The following is a 19,335-nucleotide window of genomic DNA, read 5'->3' as shown; positions in this document are numbered from 1 at the left end:
GTCCCAGAGAGGCCAGGCCTACAGGCGATGAAATTACTAGTATCCCCCAGGCCTCTTCCTCCTCTTCTCCAGGGGCCCGCCCCTCGACCAAGGTCACCAGGGCCGAGAAGAGAAGGGACCTAGCCCTACAAAAAATTCATGACAAATCAGCCAAACGTTTGAAAGTGCAGGCCCAAGTAATCAGTAGTCAAGACCCACCAGAGGCCTCTAGTCTGCCTCCCTCTGGGGTCCCTGTGTTATCTCTGGATGAGCCAAACCTAGACAGACCCCAACCTAACCTATGGGGCATAGGTCCAGAGGAACCAGATATTATTGAAGATTCCCCCCAGCCAGGATCCTCCCAGGCCTTTAGGAATTCTTCTGCCATTTCTGCTGATATTTCCAGTTTACCTCCTGAGTTCCAATCTATTTTTGCTGTGTTGTCCAAAGCCATTGATGCCAAACTCTCTACCATCAATGAGCTTCCCTTACCTCTTCCTCCTTCTCGTTCCTCCCGCCCCTTGGGTTCTTCCCCAGCGGTTAGAGCTCCTATTCAGGATGATTCAGAATCCTCCCAGGATGAATATGAGGATGTAGAGGAGGATGAAGACCCTTTTCAGGGATTATCAGAGGATGAGGAATCCCAAATAAAGGTCCCTCCTCCAATTACTATTTTTCCTTCTCAACTATTCAAATCTCTCCTCCTCAAAGCTAGAATTTCTACGGGATTAGCGGCCCAGGAGAAACAAGCCTCCACTTCCACTGATCCCCCGGAGGAGAATCTACCTTACTTCACAGAGGAACAGGAGGATAACGAGGTAATTCCTATGCCTAAATTGTTTAAAGATGCCTTACTCAAACAGTGGGATTTTCCAGCCTCTGGCCTTAATCCCTCTACCAAGGACAGAAAGTTGTATAAACTCTCCTCTTCCTATGAAGAGCTTCTATCCTTTCCCAAACCAGATGAACCTGTCAAGATTCTTCACTCGGCAGCGGCTGTGCCAGGCGAGGCGGAGGAAGTCCTCCGCCCGGAGGACAAGCGCATCGAGCAAATGCTCAAAAGAGGATTCACCGCTGATTCCTGGGCTATTAAAAGTTCTGCAGCGGCCTCTTTCTTCTCCAGAGCCATGCTGCTGTGGCTTCGCCAACTTCAACAGCACATTCCTCCCGATGACTTGAGAGGTCAACAAGACTTCAACAAGGTCTTTGCAGCTGCCCAGTACGTGGCTGATGCCACCTTACAATCTACTAGATTTTCTGCTAAGTCTATTGCAGCTTCTACAACGGCAAGAAGACTCCTATGGATTCGCCCTTGGCAAGCGGGAGTTCGCCAAAAGTGGCAGTTATCCCAGGGCCCCTTAAAGCGCGACCTTCTCTTCGGTGATCTTCTGGATCCACTCCTCACGGAGACCTCGGACAAGAAGAAGGTTTTGGGTCCAACCACGAAAAAGGTTACCAAAACGCAGTCCTTTCGTCGCCCAGGGCGCCAGCAAGAGCAAGCGGCTTCCTATCAGAGATCTCCAGGTCAGTATTCCCCCCGCTTTCGTTCCCAAGGCAGGAACTCCAGGGGTAGAGGGTTTCGTTTCCAAAGGGGAGCTTCCTCTAACAGGGCTTCAAAAAAACCTAGATGGTAATCTTACCTCCATTCCCATAGGGGGTCGCCTGGCTCATTTCGCCTCTAATTGGCGTCTCACCTCCAAGGACCCTTGGGTCATTGACACTGTTCAATCAGGCCTTCTTTTAGAATTTATTTCTCCTCCCCCAAAACGTTTTATTTCCTGCCCTTCTCCCAGGTCATCCTCAGATTGTAACCGTATGGAGGAGGCCATTTCTCATCTATTGTCCATCAGAGCCATTCAACCGGTCCCTTCCGGTCAGAGGGGCCTAGGTTTTTATTCCATCCTATTTATGGTTCCAAAGTCCTCCGGAGGTTGGAGAGCCATTTTGGATTTAAAGAAACTAAACCTATTCATCAAATATAGGAAGTTTAAGATGCACTCCTTGTCTTCTATTTTGGCCGCCATTCACTCGGGAGATTTCATGGTCTCCTTAGACCTCACTGAGGCCTACCTTCACATTCCTATAGCCAAGTGCCACAGAAAATTTTTACGTTTTTCTTTTCAAGGCAGGCATTTCCAGTATAGGGCGATGCCATTTGGCCTCTCCTCGGCCCCTCGGGTCTTTACAAAGCTCTTGGGGTCCTTGGCGGCCTATATCCGGGCGTCTCCCATCCACATTTTATGTTATCTTGATGATATTCTAATTCATGGGAACTCCCTAGAGAGAGTGAAAACAGACCTTTCTGTCACCATGTCAGTCCTCCAGGACCATGGATTTTCCATCAACTTTGATAAAAGCCATCTCCAACCTTCCACTTCCATTTCTCACCTGGGATCTATTATTGATTCAAAATCCTCCCAGGTCTTTCTCTCTCCTGAGAGAAAACTCAGTATAGTGGAGTTAATTTCTAACATTTTATCTACTCCTTCAGTATCCATAGTTACTCTATCTTCCCTTTTGGGAAGATGGTGTCATGCATAGGCATCATTCCCTGGGCTCGCCTTCATGCTAGGGAACTCCAGTGGCTACTGTTGCCTTTTCAGAGATCGGGGCACAGCAACTCAAATCGACGCATTGTCATCCCACTGAGTGTTCGCAGATCCTTCAAGTGGTGGAAGTCTCCAGCCATGGACAGAGGATCCCCGTTCAGGTGCCCGGATCAATTTGTCATCACCACAGATGCCAGTCTATCGGGATGGGGCGCCCACGCCCAGGGGATGATAGCCCAGGGCACGTGGTCCCCGGAGGAAGCTTCCAGGCCAATCAATTGGCTAGAGTTAAGAGCCGTTTCCCTGGCTCTGAAGCATTTCTCTCCTCGCATTCCCAACCGGCACGTTCTCATTCTCACCGACAACATTGCCACAAAAAGCCATATTTGCAGACAGGGAGGCACGAGATCCAAGGCTCTCATGAGGGAGGCCCTCAAGTTGGGCCTTTGGGCGGAAAAACATCTCCAGTCGCTCCTAGCCGATCACATCTCGGGGAGTCTCAACGTCCAGGCGGATTGGCTATCCCGAGCAACGATAGACCCAGGAGAGTGGAACCTCCATCAAGACCTGTTCCATCAAATCACCCTCAGATTCGGCCTACCAGTTCTGGATCTCTTCGCGACCAATGCGAACGCCCAACTCCCTCGCTTCTATTCCAGATTTCCATCCCCGGGAGCGGAAGCAATCAATGCCCTCCGGAGTCCATGGCCTCCAGGCCTACTCTACGCATTTCCTCCAATTCCAATCCTCCCGGACGTGATTCACAAGGTCCTCACCGAGAGGGCCCGAGTAATCTTAATCGCCCCTCATTGGCCCCGCCGGCCCTGGTTCGCGGATCTCCAACAGCTGTCCGTCCAGGACCCTTGGCGACTCCCCGTTTCGGGGGATATGCTGCGGCAGGGGGCCTCTTTCCATCCAGACCCGGAGTGGTTCCACCTCACCGCTTGGCTGTTATCAGGAGAGATTTAGAACTGCGTGGGCATGACCCCGATTCAGTGGAGGTCATTTTAAAGGCCAGAAGGGGCTCAACCAATCGAATCTACGACCACACGTGGTCCAAGTTTCACCAGTGGTGTCTTCAGGAAGGTCTCTCCCCTCTGTGCATCCCCATTCACAGAATCATTTCCTTCCTTATGCAAGGCTTCCATAAAGGACTATCCACCAGCACCCTCCGGCGTCATCTGGCAGCCATTTCATCTGTCCTAGGGGGTCCCCGCAGACAGCCTCTCCGATCCTTCCCTGAAGTTCAGGAATTCCTCAAGGGCATAGCCAACCTCAGACCTTCCAAGGTCCACAGGTATCCATCCTGGGATTTGCCACGGGTTCTCCATTCCCTCACGCAGGCACCATACGAACCCCTAAAATCGGCGTCCCTCAGGTACCTATCCTTTAAGGTAGCCTTCCTGGTGGCTATTACCTCTGCCCGACGCATTTCGGAGCGGGCTGCCCTCTCAATCAGGCAGGACCTTTGCCAATTCCATCAGGACAAGGTAGTCTTGCGACTGGACCCCACCTTCTTACCCAAGGTCAGTTCCATGTTCCACAGATCTCAGGATATTGTCCTACCTTCCTTCTGCCTCCAACGAGACCATCCCTTGGCAATTAGATGGCACACCCTGGATCTCACCAGAGCGCTGAGAATATATATCCAACGCACAGGACCCTTTCGGAGGTCAGAAGCACTTTTTGTAGCCTATCATCCCAGAGTTATGGGGGCCAAAGTGTCTTCAACAGTAATAGGCCGTTGGATCAGAGGGACTATATCTAAGGCCTACGAGTCGGCCTCCCTCTCAGTTCCAAGGAACATCACTGCGCATTCCACCAGGAGCGCAGCCACCTCGGCCGCTTGGGCGACTCAAGCCCCGTTGGAGGAGGTCTGCAAAGCAGCCACTTGGGCCTCGCCAAATTCCTTCATCAGGCACTACAAAATTGATTCTTATGCTTCAGCGGACGCTGCCTTCGGCAGAAGGGTACTCCAATCCGTTATCTCTCACGATAGCAAGCTAATCCCACCCTAGGGACCATCTATTGGGTATGTCCCATGTGACTGCTGGACCCGCTCCTTCAGTACGGAGAATAGGCGTTGATTGCTTACCTGAACGCCTCTTCTCGTACGGTGAGCGGGTACAGCAGTCACTTCCCGCCCTTGTATGTGTCTTCTTTACCTTTCTATACCTTTCTTCCTCTAACAATGAGAGTTGAACACTACAGAGCTTCACAACTGAGCCTAGTCTATGGATTCGCGAATTCTGGGGAAGGGGCGGATCCGGCAAGCTTTTTTAATACTAGGCTCAGTTCCACCGGATTGGACATGAGCAACCCATGTGACTGCTGTACCCGCTCACCGTACGAGAAGAGGCGTTCAGGTAAGCAATCAACGCCTATTCTTCTGCCATTTCTGCTGATATTTCCAGCTTACCTCCTGAGTTCCAGTCTATTTTTGCTGTGTTGTCCAAAGCCATTGATGCCAAACTCTCCACCATCAATGAGCTTCCCTTACCTCTTCCTCCTTCTCGCTCCTCCCGCCCCTTGGGTTCTCCCCCAGCGGTCAGAGCTCCTATGCAGGATGATTCAGATTCCTCCCAGGATGAATATGAGGATATAGAGGATGATGAGGATGCTTTTCAAGGCTTATCAGATGATGAGGAATCCCAAATAAAGGTTCCTCCTCCAATTACTATTTTTCCTTCTCAATTATTCAAATCTCTCCTCCTCAAAGCTAGAATTTCTACGGGATTAGCGGCCCAGGAGAAACAAGCCTCCACTTCCACTGATCCCCCGGAGGAGAATTTACCTTACTTCACAGAGGAACAGGAGGATAACGAGGTAATTCCTATGCCTAAGTTGTTTAAAGATGCTTTACTCAAACAGTGGGAATTTCCAGCCTCTGGCCTTAATCCCTCCACCAAGGACAGAAAGTTGTACAAACTTTCCTCTTCCTATGAAGAGCTTCTATCCTTTCCCAAACCGGATGAACCTGTCAAGATTCTTCACTCGGCAGCGGCTGTGCCAGGCGAGGCGGAGGAAGTCCTCCGCCCAGAGGACAAGCGCATTGAGCAAATGCTCAAAAGAGGATTCACCGCTGATTCCTGGGCCACTAAAAGCTCTGCAGCGGCTTCCTTTTTCTCCAGAGCCATGCTGCTGTGGCTTCGCCAACTTCAACAGCATATTCCTCCCGATGACTTGAGAGGTCAACAAGACTTCAACAAGGTCTTTGCAGCTGCCCAGTACGTGGCTGATGCCACCTTGCAATCTACTAGATTTTCTGCTAAGTCTATTGCAGCTTCTACTACGGCAAGAAGACTCCTATGGATTCGCCCTTGGCAAGCGGGAGTTCGCCAAAAGTGGCAGTTATCCCAGGGTCCCTTAAAGCGCGACCTTCTCTTCGGTGATCTTCTGGATCCACTCCTCACGGAAACCACGGACAAGAAGAAAGTTTTGGGTCCAACCACAAAAAAGGCTACCAAAACGCAGTCCTTTCGTCGCCCAGGGCGCCAGCAAGATCAAGCGGCTTCCTACCAGAGATCTCCAGGTCAGTATTCCCCCCGCTTTCGTTCCCAAGGTAGGAACTCCAGGGGTAGAGGGTTTCGCTTCCAAAGGGGAGCTTCCTCTAACAGGGCTTCAAAAAAACCTAGATGGTAATCTTACCTCTATTCCCATAGGGGGTCGCCTAGCTCATTTCGCCTCTAATTGGCGTCTCACCTCCAAGGACCCTTGGGTCATTGACACTGTTCAAACAGGCCTTCTTTTAGAATTTATTTCTCCTCCCCCTAAACGTTTTATTTCCTGCCCTTCTCCCAGGTCATCCTCAGATTGTAACCGTATGGAGGAGGCCATTTCTCATCTATTGTCCATCAGAGCCATTCAACCGGTCCCTTCCGGTCAGAAGGGCCTAGGTTTTTACTCCATCCTATTTATGGTTCCAAAGTCCTCCGGAGGTTGGAGAGCTATTTTGGATTTAAAGAAACTAAATCTATTCATCAAATATAGGAAGTTTAAGATGCACTCCTTGTCTTCTATTTTGGCCGCCATTCACTCGGGAGATTTCATGGTCTCCTTAGACCTCACTGAGGCCTACCTCCACATTCCTATAGCCAAATGCCACAGAAAATTTTTACGTTTTTCCTTTCAAGGCAGGCATTTCCAGTATAGGGCGATGCCATTTGGCCTTTCCTCGGCCCCTCGGGTCTTTACAAAGCTCTTGGGGTCCCTGGCGGCCTATATCCGGGCGTTTCCCATCCACATTTTATGTTATCTTGATGATATTTTGATTCATGGGAACTCCCTAGAGAAAGTGAAAACAGACCTTTCTGTCACCATGTCAGTCCTTCAGGACCATGGATTTTCCATCAACTTTGATAAAAGCCACCTCCAACCTTCCACATCCATTTCTCACCTGGGATCCATTATTGATTCAGAATCCTCCCAGGTTTTTCTCTCTCCCGAGAGAAAACTCAGTATAGTGGAGTTAATTTCTAACATTTTATCTAATTCTTCAGTTTCCATAGTCACTCTATCTTCCCTTTTGGGGAAGATGGTGTCATGCATAGGCATCATTCCCTGGGCTCGCCTTCATGCTAGGGAACTCCAGTGGCTCCTGTTACCTTTTCAGAGATCAGGGCACAGCAACTCAAATCGACGCATTGTCATCCCACTGAGTGTTCGCAGATCCTTCAAGTGGTGGAAGTCTCCGGCCATGGACAGAGGATCCCCGTTCAGGTGCCCGGATCAATTTGTCATCACCACAGATGCCAGTCTATCGGGATGGGGCGCCCACGCCCAGGGGATGATAGCCCAGGGCACGTGGTCCCCGGAGGAAGCTTCCAGGCCAATCAATTGGCTAGAGTTAAGAGCCGTTTCCCTGGCTCTGAAGCATTTCTCTCCTCGCATTCCCAACCGGCACGTTCTCATTCTCACCGACAACATTGCCACGAAAAGCCATATTTGCAGACAGGGGGGCACGAGATCCAAGGCTCTCATGAGGGAGGCCCTCAAGTTGGGCCTTTGGGCGGAAAAACATCTCCAGTCGCTCCTAGCCGATCACATCTCGGGGAGTCTCAACGTCCAGGCGGATTGGCTATCCCGGGCAACGATAGACCCAGGAGAGTGGAACCTCCATCAAGACCTGTTCCATCAAATCACCCTCAGATTCGGCCTACCAATCCTGGATCTCTTCGCGACCAATGCGAACGCCCAACTCCCTCGCTTCTATTCCAGATTTCCATCCCCGGGAGCGGAAGCAATCAATGCCCTCCGGAGTCCATGGCCTCCAGGCCTACTCTACGCATTTCCTCCAATTCCAATCCTCCCGGACGTGATTCACAAGGTCCTCACCGAGAGGACCCGAGTAATCCTAATCGCCCCTCACTGGCCCCGCCGGCCCTGGTTCGCGGATCTCCAACAGCTGTCCGTCCAGGACCCTTGGCGACTCCCCGTTTCGGGGGATATGCTGCGGCAGGGGGCCTCTTTCCATCCAGACCCGGAGTGGTTCCACCTCACCGCCTGGCTGTTATCAGGAGAGATTTAGAACTGCGTGGTCATGACCCCGATTCAGTGGAGGTCATTTTAAAGGCCAGAAGGGGTTCGACCAATCGAATCTACGACCACACGTGGTCCAAGTTTCACCAGTGGTGTCTACAGGAAGGTCTCTCCCCTCTGTGCATCCCCATACACAGAATAATTTCCTTCCTTATGCAAGGCTTCCATAAAGGACTTTCCACCAGCACCCTCCGGCGTCATCTGGCAGCCATTTCATCTGTCCTAGGGGGTCCCCGCAGACAGCCTCTCCGATCCTTCCCTGAAGTTCAGGAATTCCTCAAGGGCATAGCCAACCTCAGACCTTCCAAGGTCCACAGGTACCCATCCTGGGATTTGCCACGGGTTCTCCATTCCCTCACGCAGGCACCATACGAACCCCTAAAATCGGCGTCCCTCAGGTACCTATCCTTTAAGGTAGCATTCCTGGTGGCTATTACCTCTGCCCGACGCATTTCGGAGCTGGCTGCCCTCTCAATCAGGCAGGACCTTTGTCAATTCCATCAGGACAAGGTAGTCTTGCGACTGGACCCCACCTTCTTACCCAAGGTCAGTTCCATGTTCCACAGATCTCAGGATATTGTCCTACCTTCCTTCTGCCTCCAACGAGACCATCCCTTGGCAATTAGATGGCACACCCTGGATCTCACCAGAGCGCTGAGAATCTATATCCAACGCACAGGACCCTTTCGGAGGTCAGAAGCACTTTTTGTAGCCTATCATCCCAGAGTCATGGGGGCCAAAGTGTCTTCAACAGTAATAGGCCGTTGGATCAGAGGGACTATATCTAAGGCCTATGAGTCGGCCTCCCTCTCAGTTCCAAGGAACATCACAGCGCATTCCACCAGGAGCGCAGCCACCTCGGCCGCTTGGGCGACTCAAGCCCCGTTGGAGGAGGTCTGCAAAGCAGCCACTTGGGCCTCGCCAAATTCCTTCATCAGGCACTACAAGATTGATTCTTACGCTTCAGCGGACGCTGCCTTCGGCAGAAGGGTACTCCAATCCGTTATCTCACACGATAGCAAGCTAATCCCACCCTAGGGACCATCTATTGGGTATGTCCCATGTGACTGCTGGACCCGCTCCTTCAGTACGGAGAATAGGCGTTGATTGCTTACCTGAACGCCTCTTCTCGTACGGTGAGCGGGTACAGCAGTCACTTCCCGCCCTTGTATGTGTCTTCTTTACCTTTCTATATCTTTCTTCCTCTAACAATGAGAGTTGAACACTACAGAGCTTCACAACTGAGCCTAGTCTATGGATTCGCGAATTCTGGGGAAGGGGCGGATCCGGCAAGCTTTTTTAATACTAGGCTCAGTTCCACCGGATTGGACATGAGCAACCCATGTGACTGCTGTACCCGCTCACCGTACGAGAAGAGGCGTTCAGGTAAGCAATCAACGCCTATTTTCTTTGTTTTCCTTCCCCAAAACTAAGGTGTGCCTTAAATTCCGAAAAATATGATAAGTACATGTTCAGAGGCGATGCTGTTGCAGTAGATACATGATGGATTCCTTGATACTTGATTATAGTACAACACTTCAGTACTGTTTTGCAGTTGAAAGGAGGATTTCCCAAACAATTTACAATAAATTAAAAAAATTACATAAAATAATTTAAAATGTTATATGCATGTAATTGTAAGCTGTTCAGGGTCATTTAGTTGAAACTGACAGCTATAAAAATTGAACGAATCATAAATAAATATTGAGAGTAATCATTCAAGATATAGAATACAGTGGTCCCTCGATCATCGCGAGGGTTCCGTTCCAGGACCCCAAGCGATGATCGATTTTTCACGAAGTAGCGGTGCGGAAGTAAAAACACCATCTGCGCATGCGCAGATGGTGTTTTTACTTCCATCGCAGCAGCGAGGAGCCGAAGAATGGGGTTTCCCTGCCGCCTCGCTGCTGCCGCTTGTTCGCGCGCGCGCGCCGCCCGGCCTTCCCCCGCCCACCCCGTTGCTCTTATTGCTTCCCAGCTGGGAAGCGTACCTCGCGCGCGCGCCGCCCGGCCTTCCCCCGCCCACCCCGTTGCTCTCATTGCTTCCCAGCTGGGAAGCGGACTTCGCGCGCGCGCCGCCCGGCCTTCCCCCGCCCACCCCGTTGCTCTCATTGCTTCCCAGCTGGGAAGCGGACCTCGCGCGCGCGCCGCCCGGCCTTCCCCCGCCCACCCCGTTGCTCTCATTGCTTCCCAGCTGGGAAGCGGACCTCGCGTGCGCGCCGCCCGGCCTTTCCCCGCCCACCCCGTTGCTCTCATTGCTTCCCAGCTGGGAAGCGGACCTCGCGCGCGCGCCGCCCGGCCTTCCCCCGCCCACCCCGTTGCTCTTATTGCTTCCCAGCTGGGAAGCGGACCCCGCGCGCGCGCCGCCCGGCCTTCCCCCGCCCACCCCCTTGCTCTTATTGCTTCCCAGCTGGGAAGCGGACCCCGCGCGCGCGCCGCCCGGCCTTCCCCCGCCCACCCCGTTGCTCTTATTTCTTCCCAGCTGGGAAGCGGACCCCGCGCGCGCGCCGCCCGGCCTTCCCCCGCCCACCCCGTTGCTCTTATTGCTTCCCAGCTGGGAAGCGGACCCCCGCGCGCGCGCCGCCCGGCCTTCCCCCGCCCACCCCGTTGCTCTTATCGCTTCCCAGCTGGGAAGCGGACCCCAGCTGGGGAAACTCCACCATCTACGCATGCGTGGCCATAGAAAAAAAGGGCACGCATGCGCAGATGGTGGAGTTTACTTCCGGGTTGAAAACTCGCGATATAGCCCTTTCGCGATGCTCGAGGACGCGAAACTCGAGGGATCACTGTATAGAGAACTTGAGATGCCTGAAAAACACATGAAGTAAAGTCACTAGAAATTTTACTAATTTGAAAGGAATTTTAATATCTGGAGTCTTTCCTTGAGAAAGGCGTGTCTTGGTACATTAAAAAGCAGGCCCTCCTTTTGCTCAATGAATTCATAAATAATATTTTTTCACAAGTTAACAATTCCAAAAAATGAAGTTTGGAGAATAGGTATAAGATGAGTGTAACTTGTTGCTTGTATCCTAAGATTTTTTTTAATATTGATTCTTTCTTCATTGCTTATTTGACCCCTATGACAATCATTAAGTGTTGTACCACGTGATTCTTGACAAATCTATATTTTCTTTTATATACACTGAGAGTATATGCACCAAGACAAATTCCTTGTGTGTCCAATCACACTTGGCCAATAAAGAATTCTATTCTATTCTATTAGGGAAATACCTAATGTAACTCGTAGAAAAAATAGAGCAAGCAAACTGATTATAATATGAAATATGTATGTCTCTAACTACAGTTCTTAGGAATATTCACAGTAGAATGCTCCTGCTTGTGGGCCTCATAGGGATCTCATTGGCCAACTGGGGCCAGACTGTTGAACAAAAGCATTATTCAAGTGGTGTACATTGATTGCTGCAAATGGACTTTTTTTTAAATAAACCTAGAATTGCGTTCAGGGAAAACCAGTTTTGTGAGTTTGCAGGAGAAACCGGCTATACACAGTGCTGATTAGTTGGGTTTCATGAACAAATAGCCCCTTCTTGTTGCAATTTTGCAGCTTTTAAAACCTGTGTGTTATTTAAAAAAAAAAAAAGTTGATGCATTAGAATTTAACTGCATAAGTGTTCACTAATACGTTTTAAAAAATAAAATCACTAAATAGTAGGTAGGAGGAGCAATAGTTAAGACTGAAGCCAAATTTTACGTTTCTCTCAAAGTTTTCTGCCAATTGTTTGGCAGAGTTTTGGGTTGGTTAAGTTTGCGTCATGTGGTGGGAGATTGCCACTTTTTATTATAGAATAGCATGCAGCTTGAATAGCTTTGTTTTCATTTTAATAGAATAGAATAGAATTTTTATTGGCCAACTGTGATTGGACACACAAGGAATTTGTCTTGGTGCACATGCTCTCAGTGTATATAAAAGAAAAGATATATTTGTCAAGAATCATAAGGTACAACACTTAATGATAGTACAAATAAGCAATTAATCATATTAGGAACCAGTCAATATAAATTGTAAGGATACAAGCAACAAAGTTACAGTCATTAGTAGGAGGAGATGAGTGATGGGAACAATGAGAAGATTAATGGTAGTGCAGACTTAGTAAATAGTTTGAAAGTATCGAGGGAATTATTTGTTTAGCAGAGTGATGGTGTTTGGGGGAAAAACTGTTATTGTGTCTAGTTGTCTTGAGCTTTGTTTTGAGGGAAGGAGTTGAAACAGTTTGTGTCCAGGATGTGAGGGGTCTGTAAATATTTTCACAGCCCTCTTTTTGACTCATGCAGTATACAGGTCCTCAATGGAAAGCAGGTTGGTAGCAATTGTTTTCTCTGCAGTTCTAATTATCCTCTGAAGTCTCTGTCTGTCTTGTTGGGTTGCAGAATGCTAGAGCTAACCATCCTTTATAGCAAACTACAGTCCACAAACTATAACCCGCGGCCCGCATGCGGCCCGCTGAGGCCATTTATCTGGCCCGCGGGTGAGTGACACAACACAGTGCTCCATCTAATTTTCTATGAATAAAATGCAGTATTTTGTTAGTAACTAATATCAATCATCAAAAAAGTTGCAAAAGTTTTTTTTTCTAATTTTGTCATCCAGTTACATTCATTTTCTTTTAATTAAATTCCCTCCTTAATGTTCCTTCAAAAAGTACACCAATTATATTTCTAACTTATTAACCATTATGCCAAAGTGCTTCCTTCTTTCTTTATACATTTTTCTATAAGCCAAGAAAACCTACAATCAGATGTTAACAAAAGAAAATTAAAAACAAAACATAAACATATATGAATTTCAGACTTCTTTCCCCCCCCCTCTAAATAGTACATTCCCATTTTGTTTTTTATTTTAAAATAAGGTATGTGCAGTGTGCATAGGGATTTGTTCATAGTTTTTTTTAATAGTCCGGCCCCCCAACAGTCCGAGGGACAGTGAACTGGCCCCCTGCGTAAAAAGTTTGGGGACCCCTGCTATATAGTCATTCATTTGAAGCTTCATGTTATAATTTTGAATGGATTCAAATAGGTTACTTGCATTCAAATCCTGAAATTGCTAGTTGAAAAAGCACAAGTTAGAACAAGAAAAAGCTGTGGAAAAGAAGGGCCAACCTGTCATTTTGATGTCTGTGGCAGAACAGTAAATTCCACTCATTTATCTAACTCTATAAATCAAATTATGTAGTACTGAAAATCAATCTTGCTATTTGGGTACATTTATTAAAAATCCCTATTTTAGCTTTCCATGTTTAGTGTAAGAATAAAAGAAGCATTCTACCTCCAGCTATTCAATGTGTTCTACTTGAGTCACAATTTTTCACTTGCCCTTTTTGAACAAATAAAATGCCAATTAAATTCTCTATTTGGGGCATTATCAAATTTTTAAATTATCTGCATAGGCATGATACTTCCACATTTCCAACAGATACTGTTTTAAAAGAAAGAAGCCTGGAAAAATAATCATGCAGATTTTTTAATGGTAAAATATAATTTATGTAGTCAAAAGAGATTTTAATTATTTTGCTCAGTGAATTTGCAAACTGTTCTTTCATTCATTGCACATGTTTCAGAAATAGCTGATAATCAACTGATCATTATGCTATCTTTGTTTTCTACTTTGTAGGATTTCTTTGCTTATTTTGCTTTGCTTTGTAACAATTGTAAACATTTGTATACACGAGTATATTTTTTACATGGACTTTAAAAAACAAGTTGTGCATTGGATATCATTTGTAATCAAATTATTTGATCCAATTGACTCCATTACCTCTTTGGTAGTAGTGAAAAAACCACATCAGCTTGATCCAATAAAAGGTACATGAGTGGTAGAATTTTCTTATAATTTGAAATTAGTAAGGGGTACTTGAATGGTTTACAATGGCTCTTGGGCCAAGTTTGCTTTTTACCTAATGGATCCATTACATTGAGTCTCTAAAACAAGTTGCCAGACCTCTGTATAATGCTAAATTATCTTTCTTGATTTTCAAGTGTTTTGGAATTCATGCTGTTCTGTGAATATTGTAACTTTGCTTCAACTTGATTTTCAAGAGAGAGTAGTTTCAAGAGAGATAGTTATTCCAGGAAACAGAAAATAATATTCCTGTTCCAGAAAGGTTCTTCTTAAATTTGGTGCCTCTACCTTTCTTTACCTTTCTTGAGATATTAGTTCATTGCTAGTTGCCCATTCTCAAATTAAAATTGCAGTACAAAATCTGAAATTAGGTAAACATGATGGAATTTGACCTGCGCAAAAGCACCACTAATTAGTTGCCATACTATTCTTGTGAAGTTGTTTGTTGAATGTTTTTTGCCACGATAGCAAATCACTATGAATCACGAAAGCAGGAGACACAAAACATGTTTTCAGTGCTCATGGGGAAAACCCAACCCAACCAATCATTGGAGGACAAAACACTGGGAAGGCCAGGCCTGCATCTCTGTCTAGGCAACGGGCTGATTTTAGAAGATTTGTAATGTTTTTCCAGAAGCAGTAATCACTTGCAAATAATAATAGTTTACTAATTACTACTAGTTACTTACTAATACTAATAATTTTTACTAATAAATTGGTGTAGTGGTTAGAGTGCAGTACTGTAGTCTACTTCTGCTGCTGGCAGCTGACTGCAATTTGTCAGTTCAAATCTCACTAGGATCAAGGTTGATTCAGCCTTCCATCCTTCCAGTTTGGGTAAAATGAGGACCCAGATTGTTGGGGGTAATATGCTGACTCTGTAAACCGCTTAGAGAAAATTGTAAAGTGGTATATAAGTCTAAGCGTTGTTGCTATTGCTACTTAGGGATTATCTATGCAGATTTGCAAGCTAGTTAAAAACATTAAAATTAGAATAAAACTAAGAAATCATTTGCAATGTCTAGACTCTTTTTCGGTCAGCTGTGATGAAACATTCCATCTTTGGAATAAGACATTTGATTTGAACATCATTTCACATGTAAATGTCCTGCTTTGTTTTTATATTTAGAGATGCTGCTGTGATAACTTTCCTTCTGTCTCTTGTATTATCTTTCTTGTAATAGGAAAGAAATAATAACATTATTTTATGTCTCTTGTAGGATACTGAAATAAAAATGGAGGAGATCTTACTTTGAAGAGTTCACATTCTTTGGTTTCCAATTTTTGAACTGAACAAGTTCCTTCATTCCTCTCCTCAAAAAAAGGCAATGTATTGCTCCTGGAAAAGGCAAGTTCATATTTCTTTGTGTGTTGCTAGAGTGGATGGAAAATAATCTCTTGCTGTGCTTTGATTGGGTTTTTTGTCTTCATTTTCTAATTCTTTTTTTCAAATTAAAAACTACCAACTTGGCTAATTTTGCTGTTTGGGGATAGCAGTCAGCATGGATTATTATCAGTCCACTGTCTTGTTTGTTGATTTATGGACTCAGCAGCTCAAAGCAGAGTACAAGTGTTCACTTTTCCCCACAATAGTACTGTTAGGTAGATTGGGGGAGGGGGGGAAACAATCATACCAGGAATGTGCATGGACTTAAATATGTGCCTCCCAAGTGCTGGTCCAATAATTAACCCAGAGGTGGGCTACACATAATTAAACAATGGGTTTACCTAGTGCAGAACCGAAAAATGAGTGCACTTGTGCAGGGCTTCAAACACATGGTGATTTCCTGCATGCGGCTTCCAGTACACCTTCTCAATAAGCTGCAGTGAGTAGAGCAGGCGAGGCACAGAAATCAGCTGGGGCGTGTAGGCGGGACGAGCAAGGCAGAGAGTGAGATATATAGGAACTAACAGTTCTCCCGAACCAGTCTGAACCGGCGGCAGCCCACCTCTGATTATACCACATTAAAGCAACAGTTTCAGCAACTTCTTTTTTGATAGTTTGCCTGTCTGAACTGCGCAAACAGGAAAAAGCCATGCATTCTTATTTTCTCTGCTGGATTCTCTGCCTGTATTGTGCCTGTAATGTTTGTATTAGGACTGTTTCCTGCTGCTTAATCTTTATATGAATAATCTTAATGTTACAACCATAAAATCAAAAGTATTATACTGCACATATGAGGCTTTACAAACTAGAGAATTCTGCACCTAAAAGTATTATAAAAACTCAAAATCCAGAAAACCTGAGTATACACATCAAAGCTGATCAAATGAATCAGAGCAATAAGAAAGTCTGACTTTTAAAATGCAAACCTAAATTTATCATAATCACCAGCAGTGCATAGTAAATAAAGCTAAACAAACTGATAAAAAACAATATTAGTTGATGTATATATGTGTTCTGTGTATGATCTTGTATTTTTTTAATATTTAGCTTCCGTATACATTAAAAAATGTGAAGAATTTACTGTCATTAAATTTCTTAATTACTTAATTTCTTAATTACTGCAGAATAGGAGCTCTGTGCATTTCCTCCCAGTACATTAAGAGTTAGATTCTAATTGGAGAAAGGGCTCCTCGGGGAAAGCACAACCTAACCTTTGTATGATTTGTATATTTAGCCCTTTCTTTTAAGATAATCCTCTTTCATCTGAGTTTCCTCCAATGTAGTGAATTTTAACATCCAGATCTGCATTCCAACTCATGAGTCATAGCAGTGGAATTAGGAATTCTGTACATGCTTATTTATTTTTCTCTCTCATTTCCATGGAAGAGCACTAGAGGTGTCATATCCTTATGGGTAACAATGTTTCCATCAGGAATAATGAATTATGGTAATTTGAATACCTTAGCAACTGAAAAGGTGTTGCATTTATTTATAAACTGGAGCTGTTTGTCAATATCTTTGACGCTGTACAGTAATGTTATCTTGTATTCAGCAACTTGCTTATAGTGCATTCCCAATTGTATCTGTTCAGCAGTAAGCACTTCTACATTTAAAAGGGCTTATTGCCCAACAAATGTGGTTAGGACATAGCTGTATTTATGTTTGTTTGTTTTTAAAAAACCACAATTCTTCATTCCCTCCAGTTCATAAAGCCTTCCTTCTTTTTCTCCAGATGAACCTGTCCCATCAGGGAAAGGAATAAATTGGATTTCTATCACCACAAAAAAAACCTTAAACCCCAATATTGTCCATTGATATTTTAAAAGATAATAAATACTTTGAAAGGTTATTTCACATTAAACCAGCAAATCTTTTAAGGTGTCACAGGAATTTTGTTATGTTCTAGAAACTCATCTTTCATGGATACTATTTTTATTAAGTGAAGGGTAGAACTTTGGAAAGAGCATTAAGACTTCCCAGACTGATCTTCTGTGTTTGAATTTGTAGAATGAGATTTGTTTTATATTTTGCAGAAATAATATATACCCCGAAATTTATGATAATGAAAATACAGAAGAAAGACAAACAGGTTGGTAAATTTCACTTTTTGCAAAAATTGATATGTGTAACATTCCTTGGTATATTATGGTTCAGCAGTTAGTTCCATAATTTCTTCTTGTCTAGGGGAGAAAAAGAAATACAGGCAGTCCTTGAATTATGACTATTCACTTAATGATGTTCCTAGTTATGATTGTTTTGGGGAAAGTGATAATTTATACTCATATATATGACCATCACACTGTCCCCAGGGTCACTTGATTGCAGTTTGAGTGCTTAGCATCCATCTTACATTTTTAGTAGGCTGCATCATCCTACAGTCCCGTGATCACAATTTGAAACCTTTTAAAAGTGTCCATTAGGGAAGTTGCATTCACTTAATGAACATGTGATTTACTTAACAACCACTGTCAAAGTGGTAAAATTTGGTGTGACTTCTTATATCAATGACTTCATGATGGAACTTCCAGTCCCAGAAGTAAGTTGTATCTGTACCTCTCTTTATTGGTTTGACTAAAAAAAAAATCAAGCATGTGCCTTGGTTATGTGAATCTTGCTCTTGGAAACTGTAAGATGTGAATGGAAATTATATGATTGTTTTTCCTAAGATAGAATTTGAGGTGTTTGGGATGTGCCTTAGAGCAGCGTTTCCCAACCGGTGTGCCGCGGCACAGTAGTGTGCCGCGAGACATGGCCAGGTGTGCCGCGAGAAGCTCAAGCTGGGCAAGGCGCTGCCGGCGCCCCTGCCTGAGTGTCGTCCTGTGGGTGGTCTTGGGCTACACAGTCGCTTCCTGGTTCCCTCTCCTCCCACCGCCTGTGTCTCCCGCCGTCGCCTCCCACCAAGCCGTCGCCCGTTGCCGTGGGTTCCTCGAGTGGGAGCTGCCGCTTCCCTCCGTCCAGCTCAGCCACGCTGCCGTAGAAAGCACAGAGGTTATTGCCACCACTTCTGCCTCCACTCAGGGAGCCACCGTGGTCACCGCGCCTTTTCCTCTCCCTCAGCTCAACCACGGTGGCTCCCTGAGTGGAGGCAGAGGCGGCGGCAATAACCTCTGCACTTTCTACGGCAGCGTGGCTGGGCTGCCTGGAAGGAAGCGGCAGCTCCGAGGAATGAGGCGCTGGCGGTAGACACAGGCGGAGGGAGGAGAGGGAACCAGGAAGCCACCGTAAAGCCCAAGACCAGCCACAGGACGACCTTCAGCCAGGGGCACCGGAACCGCGCGCAGCCATGGTGGGAGCAGCATGAGGTAGCAACGAGGCATGAGGACAAGTAGGCAGCTTGGTGGAGGGGAAGCGCTGAGGGGCTCTCCTCCTTCCCCACCCCCGCGCTTCTCTCCCGCCCTGGCTTTTGCTTCGCCCCATGATTTCCCCGCAATTTCATCCAGGCCACCTCTTGCCTCCTTTTGAACTGCGGGGAAATCTGCGGGCAAAGCAAAAGCCAGGGCGGGAGAGAAGCGCGGGGGTGGGGAAGGAGGAGAGCCCCTCAGCGCTTCCCCTCCGCCAAGCTGCCTGCTTGTCCTCGCGCCTTGTTGCTACCTCCTGCCTTTTTCCAGGGGCCTTTGGAAGGCACCCAGGGAAGGGGGGGGGGGATTGGGGGTGGCTGCAGCGGCTTCTCGTCCTCCTCATCCGGCTGCTAATGCTCGCCCGGCCCCTCTTGCAGTCCCTTCACGGAGCGCTTTTGTCCCAGGCTGTCAGCGAAAGGGCTGCAGGACAGGCGGGGCAGGCGTTCTTCTCACAGCTGAGGCAGAATTTGGAATGTCGGGTGTGTGTGCTTGCGGGCTCCGCATCCCCCTGCCACCCGGAACATTTAAAATAAGAAAAACCTTCGCCGGCCTCCGCAGAGAAGAAAGGAAGAGAGAGAAAGAGAGACAGAGCAAGAGAGACATAGCAAGAGAGGCAGAGAGAGAGAGAGAGAGAGAGCAAGAGAGACATAGCAAGAGAGGCAGAGAGAGAGAGACAGAGAAAGAGAA

At 46.5% G+C, this 19,335-nt stretch overlaps 1 protein-coding gene across 5 annotated transcripts in view; it reads left to right on the top strand.

Moving 5' to 3' along the window:
* CHD6 (chromodomain helicase DNA binding protein 6) overlaps positions 1–19,335 on the top strand; it is a 178,905-nt gene that overhangs the window by 49,702 nt on the left and 109,868 nt on the right. For all 5 annotated transcript variants that reach the window (XM_070744910.1, XM_070744909.1, XM_070744907.1 and 2 more), the window contains 2 exons: positions 15,144–15,271; positions 17,344–17,399. In XM_070744910.1, the coding sequence (XP_070601011.1) occupies positions 17,367–17,399 (33 nt within the window). In that variant the 5' untranslated portion in view covers positions 15,144–15,271; positions 17,344–17,366. The remainder of the gene's footprint in view (positions 1–15,143; positions 15,272–17,343; positions 17,400–19,335) is intronic.

The sequence above is a fragment of the Erythrolamprus reginae genome, chromosome 3 (genome assembly GCF_031021105.1).
Source record: "Erythrolamprus reginae isolate rEryReg1 chromosome 3, rEryReg1.hap1, whole genome shotgun sequence".
Lineage (NCBI taxonomy): Eukaryota > Metazoa > Chordata > Lepidosauria > Squamata > Dipsadidae > Erythrolamprus > Erythrolamprus reginae.
This window is presented reverse-complemented; position numbering and strand designations above follow the sequence as displayed.